The 15,229-nt window shown below is 44.6% G+C and overlaps 3 protein-coding genes across 9 annotated transcripts in view; 1 reads left to right on the forward strand and 2 right to left on the reverse strand.

Annotated features, from left to right (window-relative positions):
- The window catches only part of LOC147012282 (protein flightless-1 homolog), a 44,010-nt gene extending 40,971 nt beyond the window's left edge, over positions 1–3,039 (reverse strand). Inside the window, exon 1 of one of the 2 annotated variants that reach the window (XM_085856189.1) lies at positions 2,890–3,039. In XM_085856189.1, coding sequence (XP_085712315.1) covers positions 2,890–3,024 — 135 coding nt within the window. In that variant the 5' untranslated portion in view covers positions 3,025–3,039. Of the gene's footprint in view, positions 1–869; positions 1,124–2,889 lie in introns of those variants that run through there. The other variant, XM_085856191.1, reaches the window with a different exon arrangement.
- Positions 1,642–2,008, forward strand: MIURF (mitochondrial elongation factor 1 upstream open reading frame). The gene has a single exon (XM_085856192.1). The coding sequence runs from the start codon at positions 1,656–1,658 to the stop codon at positions 1,863–1,865; it is 210 nt and encodes a 69-aa protein (XP_085712318.1). The 5' UTR covers positions 1,642–1,655; the 3' UTR covers positions 1,866–2,008.
- A 5,987-nt stretch (positions 3,040–9,026) lies between the features above and the next one.
- The window catches only part of LOC147012284 (protein unc-13 homolog D-like), an 86,069-nt gene continuing 79,866 nt past the window's right edge, over positions 9,027–15,229 (reverse strand). For 5 of the 6 annotated variants that reach the window (XM_085856195.1, XM_085856197.1, XM_085856193.1 and 2 more), the window contains 2 exons: positions 12,930–13,141; positions 9,027–11,865 (listed from right to left, as the gene is read on the reverse strand). In XM_085856195.1, the coding sequence (XP_085712321.1) occupies positions 11,684–11,865; positions 12,930–13,141 (394 nt within the window). In that variant the 3' untranslated portion in view covers positions 9,027–11,683. Of the gene's footprint in view, positions 11,866–12,929; positions 13,142–15,229 lie in introns of those variants that run through there. The other variant, XM_085856198.1, reaches the window with a different exon arrangement.

Below are 15,229 nucleotides of genomic sequence, written 5' to 3' on the forward strand. Positions count from 1 at the left end.
TGATAGCCATCATACGACCACCACCACCACCAGGTTGGCAGCTCCTTCTCCCCCTCCCCATGATGTGTTGTATGTTGTTTCCCCCTTCCATGAGCCTCGATCATGTATACAAACAAAAATAAACATTGTGCATAGTTGGTGGGACTAATGGCCTCGTCCTGTGTTGAAGTTCCTGATGTTGTGAGGGAACTCATATTATTAAAGCATCACCACCTCCTCCCACCCCCCATGCCCGACCCAACCTCCACCCTCCACCACCCCACCCCCTACCCACCCCCACCCTACCCCTTACCCCCTACCCTCCACCCCCCACCCACACCCTCCTCCACCCCACCCCTACCCACACCCTCCTCCCCACCCTGCCCACACCCTCCTCCACCCCCACACCCCCACACCCCCCTCCACCCCCACACCCCCACACCCTCCTCCACCCCCCACACACACACCCTCCCACCCCACCCCCTAACTCCACCCCCTACCCACCCCCACCCTCCACCACACCCCCTACCTTACTCCACCCCACCCCCACCCTCCACCACACCCCTACCTTACTCCACCCCACCCCCACCCTCCACCACTACCCACCCTCCCCTACCATCCTGCCCACACCCTCCACCCCCTCCTCCACACCCCCACACCCTCCTCCACACCCCCCACCCTACCCCCTACCGACCCTCCACCCCCACCCACACCCTCCCCTACACACCCTCCTCCTACTCTCCACACCCTCCTCCACCCCCCTCCCCACCCCACCCACATCCTCCACCCCATACACCCTCCCTCCTCCACCCCTTACCCACCACCACCCTCCAATCTCCAATCTCAAGCATAACAAGAGAGACGTTTAATATCAGAATCACTGGAATCACCTTGAAGTCGCTGCCACTGAGGTCCAGTCCTCGAACGAACGGGAGTACACCGGTCCCTGCCATCGCACCGGTTACAGGACCAGGACCGGGCAACACAATGGACTAACCTCTCTCACTGAAGCCTCGCTCGGGTTTATGAAGACACCTGTAACTCGGATAACACAAGTGGCCCGAAGACCGCACCGAAAGGCGTCTGGGTGGGAAAGTCGGAAGGGATGGGCTTCGCCGTGTCGAAAAATCCTCGGTTTTTGGTTAATGGCGAAGTAACTTTTCCTGTACCGGTAAAATATTTCCGACATTTAATGGAATACATCGCACAACACGAACTAAACTCCGCGCTTCACTTTTATTTTTTTTTTATTAAAAAAAATAGGTTTTTTCTGTAAAAAAGGTAAAATTATCGATCGAGCTGACATACACACCTTCGGATTTTCAAGTCCAATACGATGATATTAGATACATTTCACTTCATCTAACGTCGGTCTTCCCATAAAGTAAAAGTAAACTATGTAAACGCAATTGAAAGATATGAAAAATAAACGCAGCTCCAACAAATTTATGCAAAAACCGTCTGGCTCATTTTCACGCACCTTTTAATTATTTGAGTGACCCGGAAGTGGTTGTGAGGAATTATTTATTTTTTTGGGAACCGTTCTTATAAAGGTGTGTACAGTAACGGTTGTGTTGTGACGTCGTTTTGTTTGGGTTTCCGCGTGCGGATCGTCTGTGTGGATGTGCGAACGCTCCCTCACGCTGCGCACTCATTTTCTAGGGTTTCCATCGGCCATGCCCTGGTCTCAGCGAGAGGCGCTGTCTCTCTACCGAGCCCTGTTGAGGGCGGGGCGCCTCCTGCGCTACACGGACAGGGACCTGTTCTTGCGGACCGTCCGCACGGAGTTCCGCAAGCACAAGGACGAGCTGCAGCCTGAGAAGCGGGAGCTACTACTGGAGAAGGGCCGGCGATTCCTTCGCAACGGTCTCGGAGGTCTCGTGTGATGGCCGACCATTAATTTTTTTTTTATTGCGTCACGAACTTTCCGAACCTTCAGTTCGTGACGAGGACCGTGATTGCATTTCGGATGTCAATGTTCCTCAAAGTATGAAAAATATACATTTATATTAAACACCTTGTACCTTTTTGTGTGTATTACGATTATCTATTTCGCCGGCCGAGTGATTGTCTCTTGGTGGGGGTTGCCTGGGCAACGCCTTTGGTCCAAGTCTTTCACGAACAAGCTGATCAGGCCGATTCAACAAGACGATTTTGGCGGGAATTTGTCATTTGTTCATGGTGCTGGCGATAACTCGCCGACTCTTTGCACGAGACACCATCTGTCCGTCCATTCATTCATCCATCCATCCATCCATCGGGACAGCACTCTGCACAGAGTGTTGGTGCTGCCGAAGCAGTCTCCTGGGCTGTTGAGCACAATACTGGACGGGTCGCCACTCCGACACAGGATACTCGAATAGATCAATCATCCCAGCAAGCTGGTACTCACTTTGCCGACCTCAGAAAGATGACAGGCTGAGTCAACCCCACCTGGTATTAATTCAACAGAGGGAACGGGGATTTGAACTCGGGACCCCAGGATCCCAAGCCCGCCACCCTTACCAAGCCGACACTAAGCATATTCATTGACCTTATATTAAAGATCGGTACCTTCCGGATGATATAGTAAAGCTGAGGTTTTGAGTGCTGATTGACATCAAAGCCGGTACACCAGGGGGAAAAAATCGCAGAATCATCGGATAACACATATAAATAAATGAAAAAAAAATTCAAGTGAGCGACCCCAGATAATGGGGAAGCACGGTCATTTTGCATGCTCACGGACGTCGAAGCTGATACATCAGGAAAAGAAAAAATAACAGAACCATCGGAAAACATCCTTAAATGAAAATGAACGAATGAAAAAAGAATCCAGGTGAGTGATTCGAGACAATGGGGAAGCACTGTTCATCTGCTTACACAATGTAAATTACAATGTGTAAGCATACTCCGCTCGTCATCACAAACCTTGCTCCATGGTATATATTGTTGCGGGGCCGGGTATCGGCGACGAGCACGACCGCTAGATGGAGCAGTAGAGTCGGCTCCACTGATCACCCGGAATTTATAGGTCACAAGCATAACCCGCACCCTGTGCGACATGTTTGGGTGGGTGTGTTTGAGAAAGGAACTGATGCAGAGTATCAGTAGTAATTTTACTTTAATGCAATAAGTGGAATACGATTTCACTGTTTCAGAACCATTTTATTTACTTTTTTTGTACCATGCACCTCACATGGTCTTTGAGATAATGTAAGCTGAATATCACGTTACTCGAGCACAGAACAAAGTCGAAGATAGCGCAACACGAAACCACAAACTCGGAAATAATATATAAGATAACTCCGGAGCCGACGGGTCCCTTATCGGACCGAAGTTCGCCAATAGGTCGACCACGTGGGGTAGGGTCGATTGCCTATTTCAATTTACCGAAATACCCACGTCGTCCAAACTACCAGGGAAATTCACCCTCGACGGCGCTCGTACAGAACGAGCTGCTAGCGTACTCGAACAGTGTGCGACCCGAGCGGATGATCACCGAGATGCGTTGGTCCAAATGTCCCTTTACAGCGGCAATAGCCTGGCTAATTCTCGAACACACACCGTGTTAAACCAATAAGAGAAACACAAAATGAACTGATACATTTAACACATGGGTTTATTTACAATGGGGCAGGGGGGGCACGCAAGAAACAGAGTTATCCGAATATAGACATGCACGTATGTACAGCAAGGCACTTATACAATTTATTACTTACTAGACTAGCACCACACACACACACACACACACACACACACACACACACACACACACACGGTGGCCACAGCCTTTATTGAGGCCTCCAGCTCAGATGGAAAGGCGAGCTGAAGACCAGAGCCTTCCTCGGACCTGTCCACCTCGTGTGGTCTTCGAGCTGATTCGAACCCAGACACCAGCGAGTGGCCTCCCAAGCTCCGCTCAGCGCTCGTGCCGACAACCAAATCTCTCCTCGGTATCTTCAGAGAGACGGCGCGCACCCCTTCTGGTTCTTGTCGGCGGCAGGATCTCCCAATCTCTCTTCTGAGGTCCGAATCGTGCCGCACCCTTATTCACCCCGTCTCCAGGGGTGGGGGGGGGGGGATGCCTCCGCCCTGCTCGCTCTCCCTTACTGGACAGTTTTGGTGCGCAGAATTGCTCGTCGCCCTGTCATTGGCCAAAACGAGCGACAAGTCCATCGATTGGCCCGGGGGTGGGGTAACATCACGCAGACCCCTTTCTCCCTGTCGTGGGATCTTATTGGCTGAGCGGCGGTCACCCCACCCGTATCACGCTGATTGGTCGAGGGCTGCCCCAAGGCTCCTCCTTGAACTCCGCCCACCAACCAGGCGGAGGAACATTATTCTGCATGGGCTCCGCCCACCAAACAGGCAGGGGAATATTATTTTATGTGGGCTCCACCCACGTACGTGCTGACACGCACGTAGGCAATGGCGTCGGTCAGAGCAAGGTGAAGGTGATGCTGGCGTTGTCGTAGTTATGAGGGGTGTAAAAATGAAAGAAAACCCTGACTATCAAAGTAAAGTACAGCGCATGTACATTTATTCACCCATTAGACTAGGGAAAGGGAGCTATCTATCCACATTCACTTATCGAAATAACTGAGCTATAGGACTTGAATGTTATGTGCTCATGGCTTCCAGATTCGCAACACTACCCCCTCCCCTTTTTGCAGACTCGTCCCGAGTCGTCAAATTTTCGTGTGACCAGCATGTGTAAGTTTTCCCCAAGTAAATTTTACCTTCAGATCCCTGAGTGCGACATTTTTTCATACATTTCCCAAAAATAAATAACCTAATGCGCTGCGTAACTAACAAACAGACTCACACAGATGACTTAACTAAAATTGCTGGCGCTACGACAAACTACAGGTGGGTTTTTAAATTATTTACAATCCTTACTTATCTATTTACACTAACCATGGCCCAGGACCTGTCATCTATGGGAAAGAAAAGGCACAACAATGTCAACAGTTTGTGTGTGGGTGAGTGCTCAGCAGCTGAAGGTCAGTCGTCTTCAGGGCCTGCTCAAAAGGTTCCCCTTGAGTATTCCTTTCAGTGAACCTTCTTTTCAATCCTTTCATACCCCCAGCTGCTGGAGGCAACACACCCTAACACGGCATGCTATGTGCCGTCCCACAGGCCATTTGGAGAGGTAGCCAGGCTGCTCAATACAGTCTCTGGCTCATTTGAAATAGATGGATGGAAGCAAAAACAAATGAACGCACGGGCTGCACAATGCATTCCCTGTGATGTGGCTGCCTGCAGGTCAGTCCTTGCAAACACACTTAGCAATGGTCCTGGCGCACATGGAGACACATGGAGGTTGGTGACACAGGGGCAAATGCAAAAAGGGTAGCAGGCATGGGGTTATGGCAGAGGAAGGTGAACAAGGCATGGCAAGGCAAATGTGGAACAGGCGATACAGCACAACAGGCCGGCAGGTGAAGCTGGCCAGCCTCTGGTCTCGTTCTGTTTGGGTCTGGAGGAAAGGCGGTGGTGCCGGCCGCTCCGAAAACGGGCTCGGACCTACCCTACTGTCTCCCCCCAACCTATCGCCTTTGCCTGTCTCTGTCCATACCCACTCCCTTTATTTGCAACACAAAACAAATTTAGACCCCTTTTTATTTATTTTTTATAATCGTTCGTCCCTAATCCTCCTATTTCCTTGTCCGGCTAACCTATCCTGTCCATCTACTTCCAACCCCTACGTTCCATTTTGGAGGGGAATAGGGAGAGCTGGTGTCCTGTCTCAAGGCCCAACAAATCCTCAGAATGGCCTCCTCAGATTTCAGCCATCTTACCAAGGTGGGTCCAGCGGCCTACAGAGAGCGAAGGGATGGATGGTGCGAAGGGGTACATTTCCTAACTATCCTAGCATTTATTAACCTTAAACTACCCCCCCCCCCGGGGCTTTTCCAAATGCCTAACTTTAAACTATCGGTTCGAAAAACCCTGATTCCCGTCGCCTGTGTTGGTGTCCATTATAAATTTGGGCCGAGCCCTCAAATTTTCTTCCGTGCCCTTGCACAATTTCATGGCTGGGCAGCGTGGCTCACTTGGCAGGGACTTCCCCTCTGCCGAACTCTAACCATGGCACTCCCGGGACCTGAGGCTGTCTCCGAGTCTACCTGCTCCCTATGAACACAGGGGGTTGCCCTTCCTGGCATTGCCCCCCTTCCCATGCCCACGTGGCATCATTGGTGCTCCGGGTCCCGTTCTGCGGGTCGCCTGTGCCCAGTACACTATCCCGGTCGCTTGGACCCTTGGCCTACTCTGGCTGACTACTTCGGTGCCCGGGGTGCCCACTACTCGGTACTCACCTTCCCAAGCCACGCTCCCAGCCGGTCAATTTTACTCCTGCACCCCTCCAAATGGGTATCGTGCCTTCACTCAACACCAACAACAAACCGACCTCCTTTTAGTAATTTTAACTAACATTAAACTGACCCCGGGGTCACTTGGGTGGGAATCACTCCTCCCCCCACTCATTCATTCGCACCATGCATTCCATATTCACTCCACTCACACACTTGGGCCGCTGACCCACACACACTCATCGTAGATTTTCCACTCTTTTTCCATTTCTCAATCACTCAACACTACCATTCCGCTAATGAAATACCCAAACTATCTCGTGCTTCCCGTCATCCCTTATCCTAATGCACGTTCCATTTAATCTATGTAGCTAAGCTAGGTCCCCACTACACATTCCATGTCTGTCCACGTCTCCCAGAAAAACCTCAAAAATCCAGTCTTGAAATCTATCCTAAAATCCCTCGAACGGACCCATTCCACGGGCTCCATGAGGAACAACTCATGCCCCCATGAAGCCGGTCTAGCTAAACTAACCCATTCCACTAACTAGTGCTTCCTTTGCCCAATCACTGGGCTGTGGACTTGGAGCAAGGCTTTTTTTCCCCCTGCAGCGCCATGGTGGCAGTTTACGGCACGCCCGTTCGGCCCTAGGGGCGATACCAACGTCCCCTCCGATGGCCGATCCATGCAGCCATGATGTCACTCTGCACATCCCAACAAGTGCTCACTCTCGCGGGATTCCCCACGCGAGCCAGCGTGTGCTGTTTCTCCGGCATTTGTGCCGCGAGATTCCCGCCGATGACGTCACTCACGCACCGAGCCTGCGCGGTTTCTCGGGCAGGCCAGCACGCGCGCATCGTCCCGGAAACCCGCTCCGCGCGTTCCGTGAACAGAACATGCGGTATGCAGCACGTGATGCCCCGCACACGCGCCCACGTGGGAACCCGCGTGTTCCAAATTAAAACAACCCTCGCCGCCATTTTAGCCATCCGCGAGGCCTTGTTGAATCCCATGCGGAGCATTTCCATGCCGGATTCCCTGCACGAAGACGCGCGCGTGAGAGCCATTCGCTAAATGCCGAATGGGCCTCGCACGATTCGTCCTGCGAAGCCGGCGCGGTTGCCACAATCACTTTTTTTTAGCACACCTGTAAAGTAGTTACAAGGTGCTTCAGGGATGGCATGTCGTCAGTCCGTCTATCCGTCCGCAAATGCTTGCAGCAACTTGCAGTTTCTCAGAAACTACACATACTATTTCAATGAAATTTGACCTTCATCACCTGTAATGGCATTCAAAAAAAAACGGGGTCTGAAGGGGCCAAAATCCCTGCTGCAGTCTGTGCAAATCTGGTTAAGAACTATCGGAAACATCTGATCTCTTTAATTGCAAACAAAGGTTTCTGTACCAAATATTAAGTTCTGTTTTTCTGATGTATCAAATACTTATTTCATGCAATAAAATGCAAATTAATTATTTAAAAATCATACAATGTGATTTTCAGGATTTTTGTTTTAGATTCCGTCTTTCACAGTTGAAGTGTACCTATGATAAAAATTACAGACCTCTACGTGCTTTGTAAGTGGGAAAACCTGCAAAATCGGCAGTGTATCAAATACTTGTTCTCCCGTGTGTGTGTGTGTGTGTGTGTGTGTGTGTGTGTGTGTGTGTGTGTGTGTGTGTGTGTGTGTGTGTGTGTGTGTGTGTGTGTGTGTGTGTGTGTGTGTGTATGTATATGTATATGTATGTATGTATGTATATATATGTATGTATGTATATGTATGTGTATGTATGTATATGTATGTATGTATGTATGTATATGTATATATATATGTATATATATATATATATATATATATTTCTATATATATATATATATATATATATATATATATATATATATATATATATATATGTATATATATATATATATATATATATATATATATATATATATATATATATATATCTCCTGGTGTTGGCGCAGTGGTTAGGGCAGCGGCTTGGGATCCAAAAGGTCCTGAGTTCAAGCCCCGTTGGGCCACTGAATTAATACACCAGGGGGTTGACTCAGCCTGTCATCCTTCCGAGGTCGGCGAAATGAGTACCAGTGTACTGGGCCGGTGTATACCCCGGTTAAAATAGGTGTACCATATCCCTGTGTCGTAAGAGGCGACCAGGGTTGCGTCAGGAAGGGCATCCGGTGTAAAACATGTGCCAAATCACTATGCGGATCATATGGATGATCCGCTGTGGCGACCCCGAAAGGGAGCAGCCGAAAGAAGATATATATATATATATATATATCTATATATATCTATATATATATATATATATATATATCTATATATATATATATATATATATATATATATATATATATATATATATCTATATATATATATATCTATATATATATATATATATATATATATATATATATATATCTATATATATATATATATATATATATATATATATATATATATATATATATATATATATATATATATATATATATATATCTATATCTCAGTTTCTATCTGTGGGTCGTAAGCGCTGCCCCATTCTACAGGCCACAACTTCCCCCCTCTCCCCCAGCATCACCCATTAGCCAGGCCACGCCTTTCTCTCCAGCTGCTCAGAAAATCACCGACATCTTTTTCGCTCCGCATAGCTCTGAGGGTTCATTGGCCTCTGGTGTACATTTGAAGACTGAACAATGCATCTTCTATTATTAAATAAAGGTACCATTTTGAGGAAACAAAGGTACATTTTAATTGCTGTACAATTCAAATCAGGTCATGCATGTTTTGTTTACAGTGATTGCAGCAGCAGTCTAATATAGACCGCCCAATGAGGATTCGTTCTCATAATGCAGAGGAAAGAAAATAGAGGACTCCCATTAAAAAAAAAAAAACTTGTTTTTCACACGACTTTTCAAGGCTTATAAACAAACTGATGGACATGTCATTCACATGTTATGTGAAGTAAATAAACATTCATGCAAAGTACAGAGAATGCTGCCTGTTATAAAGAACACAATATCGTGGGTTGAGAGACATAATGTTGAAACTGCATTTTTAGCGAAATTGAATAAAATGGCTCTCATATTGTGTGTAGTTTACAATATTTTAATCTTACTCAGATGAGAAGACTGGGTTGATATTTGCAGTTACAACAATATTGCACTGAAAGATAAATGGTGTTGAAAGACATGAGAGCCATTTTATTCAATTTCGCCAAAAATGCAGTTACAACATTATGTCTCTCAACCCGCGATATGACCTTGGTTGAGCAAAAGGCCATGGCGGGCCTTGATAGAAGTAACCGAAGTTTTATTCAGGAAAAAGGCAACGCTGGACACAAAATACGGTATCCCGATTCTGTTCAACAAAATCAAAGACGTATTTTAACTTCCCTTCATCGGCAGAAAGTCACTGCTTATTCTGAAAGTGGTGAAATGAACTTCGTTCAGCAGAAAGACACTGTTTGCAAAGCAAGCAGCGAAAATGCTTTCGGCAAGCAGACAGTCACCACTGACCGGGAAAGACAGTCTGCAGTTTGTTCAGCAGAAAACCAGTGCTGCTGCCAAAGAAGTAGGGCATTCAATATATATATATATATATATATATATATATATATATATATATATATATATATATATATATATATATATATATATATATATATATATTCCGCCGGAAACTAGCGAAAGAGCACAGTGTTCGGTTACTGCCAAAAGAGCGGCGGTTGCCTAACCAAATTCGGAGAGACTTCGCTTCTGTTCACGAAGGAGGGCCTCCAAATGCCAGTTGCTCAGAACAAGAGCATACTGCCAATGGGAACTCAATCTCCTGTTTCTCAATAGCTGAAATCACTCAGGTGCATGTACACAAATGCGAGAAGTATTGTCAATAAATTCAGTGACATTGAAATTTTCTTCGCAAACGATGGTCCAGACATACTTGGAATAACAGACTTGGCTAAATGATACCATATGTAATGCAGAGATCCGCTTGAATGGATATAACGTGTTTAGGAGTCAGATTAGGGCATAGAGAAGGAGGAGGAGTCATTTTGTATGTCAGGGACAACATCAGAGGAACTTTGAAAAATGATGCCAGTGATACATACATAGTCATTCTGGTGTGAGATAGTCTGAATCAAGCAAACGCACTCTTGTTGGAGTCATTTACTGCAGTCCGTCTTACAATGTGGAGGATGATATACAAATGATGGAGATGCTCAACAGCATAAGAGAACCAAGAGTGATGATTATGGGAGACTTCAACATTCCAAGCATTGACTGGGAATCTTTGACTGGTCATAATGGAAGAGATGAACAATGTATTGAAATACGGCAAGACAATTTCTGGATAGCACCTCGATGAAGCAACTGGAGAAGGAGCTATGCTTGACCTCGTGAGATATGAAGTATAAAAATCAGTAATAACAGTCAACTTGTGCACATTGTTAGAACTATTCTGCTTTGGCTGCAGTGACTATCCTTTTAACCAAGGTTGGAAGTGATACCTGATCCAGGCTGACATGGCCTCACTCAGCTCGAAAAAAGAGAAGTATTATGAAACATAGACACGAGGCTATTTGGCCCATCGTGCCTGTGTTATATCCATACCCCATTAACTTAGTGTATCCAGTATGCAGTATGTACTACTATTGCATCTTATGTGTAATAGCCCTATTATTGATGCAAGTTAACATCCACATCCCTTAAAACTACCTGTTTTGGCAGGGGATTTAGCCAGGAATTTGGCATGTGATGGCCTATTCTTCACCGAGAAATACTGAGGCATCTTTGAAATCCACAACCTTTGATAAATGCAGACAAGACAGCTGGATTTACATCCCCACCCAAAGAATGGCATGCTCCATGATGTAGCTCCCCACACCTCTAATCCAAACAGGCAATGAACTCTGTTTGTAATTTTCCAGTTGAAATGGTGTCCGCAGGAGAACAAATCCAAAAGAACAAGTAGCTCAAGGGTGAGTATTCAACCAATGAGCTACCCTGTCCTTTAGCCCAAATCACCCCATCTTCACCGGGGGTCTTCTGTACAAGTATTAATCAACCTCGAATTTGCTTCGCTTCTAAGACGAGACAACATTAAGAGCATTCATTCAAACCAATAAGTTCCCCTTATTGCCTGATCCAAGATATGGATCAATCATTCTCGCAATATTTGTTTTAATTCCACCGTAAAGCCTCCTAACAGTTTGTGACAAAGGAAAACTTGACACCCACTCCTCTACGTATCATACAGTTTCTAAACTACAGTACATTGAACATTCTGGACTGCCTGCAGTCTCATAATTTATCATTATCCACAGTATTTTCATGAAGAAATTTGTTTTGACCCTGCCTGGTGAGATAATGATTCATTTGACATCAACGGTTATCATTTGGTTTCTTCCGTGACATTTTTTTCAGGCTTTTTTTGACTGTGGATATTTCAGCCAGACCTCGCATAGACTTCTTTGGTATCGTTTGAGCTCGCATCATAAACTGATAGAAGTACTTGGCTTCAGCATCACCTGTCCTGGTTTGCAGAACTTTTAAGATGTCATTGTCTGTGAAAGACAAAAGTAGAAATGTCATTTTTAACAGCCTATAGATAGGCCTACTGCTTAACTTTTTAACATTCTCATGAAAATTCTCATCTTGAACAGTTGGTTGACTGTGTTTCTCCAATCAAAAGCCTGGAACTAAAAAAAAAAAAAAAAAAAAAAAACAACAAACAAATTCTTGTTCTTAATTGGATGAAAAAATTTCAACACGTGTCATCAGTTCAACCATCCTGTGCCATTGTAATCGTGTTGTATAACAAGATAAACAACTCTTATCAACAGGTGCAGAATAAAAGGAGGAAAAGATTGGAACAAATAATTACCCCGCACATGTGAAGCAAAAGTGGGGCTGAGCAATTGATTCAGGTCCATCCGTCTGTCTTATCAGTTTCTGATTGCAAGTTTATGATCGAGGAACAACGTATTTAAATTGATTGTTATATTTAGAACATGAATCGGAACATCCATTGGAAGACAAGTTTCTCGTTTTTCCGAAGTTTGTCTCTGAATTCATCCCGACCGCACATGCGCAGAGAGGAGTGAGATAATATTTTTACTCTGTCTGCCTGGCAGTCAAACAAAATTGAAAATCATTCCAAACAGGAAAATTTACTGTTTTAAGGACGTTATAAAGGACACAAACAACAGGCACGAATAACTCGTGCAATGTGTTAGATTGGGTGATGTAATAGACACTGAGTAACATGGCGGTAAAACCCGGAATTTATTTATTTATTCGCCTTTAAACCTTTATTTAAATTTAATTATATACCAAAACACGGATAACTATAGATATTTTTATCCTTTCAAAATATAACACTTGCAGTACTTTGACCTGTTCTAAAGGGTGATGTATAAGGGTGGTCGTGTACAAGACTGCTTTATGGTGCTAAACTTCAGGATTTTTTTTAACGATCTTTAAAATAATTATTTTGTTGAGGTATATACTTTAACACTGCGTCAGGTATCATGTTCTATGAACTCTCTAGTTTGTCCAGTTTTGTTTCAGAGCTACACAAAGGCTATAGTATAATGCACTGCTTGACAAGAATGCCAAGATATTGTACCATTGTCAATTGGTTGGAGGTGCAGCTTAATCTGTTCAGAAAACACCGTTGGGTCTTTGCATCGCCGCTCCTGGTTTGGCAATGTGAGGCCCTGTGTGGTGCATAGTGGCAAAATTGCTTGTCCCAGCAACTTTGTTATGACACCGTCTCGTAACTTGACTCGTAGAACGACACTTGCACCGTGGGTGCGGCATGCCTCTGCAGTTGCTGGTCTGTGAAAGAGCAAGAAGGGGCAATTTGGGTCATCACACCAGTGTCATATCCATATTCCATTAAAATATAAAAACATATCAGATGCACCTCCTGATTGTCATGGTGAGCATCGCTGAGGATTATGTCTCACATGGTAAAACCACATAATCCGCAAAGAACAACCATCCATCTGCCACTCAGATGGTTGTTCCCACTAATGAAAACTATTCAACCAGAAGGCACGTGATGTGATCGGCAGGTAAATCAAAACATTTGGAGTGCGACAAGCACTCCGCCGATCTCCAATGGACATAGTCCTACACCAAAGCATCACCTCCAATCTGGAGACCTCGGCCCGGCAACTCTGTCAAACAGACAAAAATTATATGGTCAACATCAGTTAAACATCAAACAGAGCTGCCGATCTGGATTTTGGGCTTGTTTGCCCTCATCAAGATGCCATTCCGATAATTCAGAACAGCATCTGGAGGGCATACAATGTAATCTTTGTCTGTTTGACAGAGTCACTGGGCTAAGGCCTCCAGATTGGAGGTGACGCTTTGGTGTAGGACTATGTCCATTGGAGATCAGAGAAGTGCTCGTCACACTCCACATGTTTTTGATGGAAATATATATATATATATATATATATATATATATATATATATATATATATATATATTTATACTTTCCACTATCATGATAGTTATTGATCAAACTTAGCATTTCACTGACATATCTGTTAAAATTGAGAGGGGGGAGGCTGGTGGAAAGCAGAAAATAATTATTAAATATTTTGACATGCAAGATACATTTTGGGAAAATAAGTTTCATCTTTGAAGTGTTGTTTCTCAAACCACCCAAAACAGCCGTCATATGTGGTCAACACGGCGTTAATAAAATTACCTTTCCTTCCTCCCTTCAATTGTTCAACTCGATAATCAAAGTTGAGGGAAAAAGGCAGAAATGCACCAAAAGGCAAAAATCTAACACATTTGTTTTTATTTTATTTATTTTGTTTTTTGTATACCGTACGTCGTCGAAGTTCGTGGAAGGCACATTTGTTTTAAATTTCAAAGCAGATTAGTTTGAGGTTGTGCATTCTTGAGGCAAAGATTTGGCAATTATATTTTTGCATTTCCAAATACATTGTGACATAAATGACTTTAGGGTTAAAGATGGGTTAATTATTCAGTAATTATATCCTAATGAGTCTCAGCATAAGTGCTTGTAAACCCCAGTTCGCATGGATTGGAGTTGTATGTATAGTTAGATTCCCTGTCACCCTTTATCCTTGTACCTGTCTCTACCATCTACCATCCATGGTTCATCTTAAATCACCCACTTTGTACTTTCATACCATTAATAACATTCCACAAATAGTGTTCGCACGTGTGTTACCACGGAAATGCCTTGAATGGAGGGTTTTACAACCAAGGCAGGTCCACAACCGCAATGCCGACAGTGCATACGCAAGACCCTCGCAGGAGGGGGCGAGAGGGCTGGCTATATAAGGCCAGACAATCACACCTTGCAGAGAGATACAGATGGGATGCCCAGCCAACGACACAGAGCTTTCATCTATTCCTCCTCATTGCGCTGAGGCACACAGTCGGGACCATCAAAACTCTCCTGTTCTCTCAGATTCACAGCTTGGAACTCGAACATCCCTGTCCACAAAGTTTAGTACGAAACCGTCCATAACTTTTTGAGAAATCGTGCTATTTCTCCTTTTTGGCCCGATCTCTCCATGGTGAAGAATCACGTAAAAATTATCGAATCCGGTTATGGATCTTCACCAAAATCTAATCAATTTGTCCGTGTCACACACAAAACCTCTCCACCAAATCTCATATGAATCTGTCCAGAACTTTTTGAGATATCCAGCTCACAGACAAAGTCAAAGAGACAGTCAAACAGGGGTGAAAACATAACCTCCACCCTCCTTCAGTGGCATAACCTCCATCCTCCTCCTTCAGTATATTCACGATACAATTTTATGGATGCATCGTGAATATACTAAATTTTTAAAGTATATTCACGATATATACCTAAAATTTTGTTTTCAATTGATAGATTTTGCTTCCATGTTGTTGGTGTTAATCAGT

The sequence above is a fragment of the Eptatretus burgeri genome, chromosome 15, assembly GCF_056783735.1.
Source record: "Eptatretus burgeri isolate ZD-2024b chromosome 15, Ebu_testis_v1, whole genome shotgun sequence".
NCBI classification, from domain to species: domain Eukaryota; kingdom Metazoa; phylum Chordata; class Myxini; order Myxiniformes; family Myxinidae; genus Eptatretus; species Eptatretus burgeri.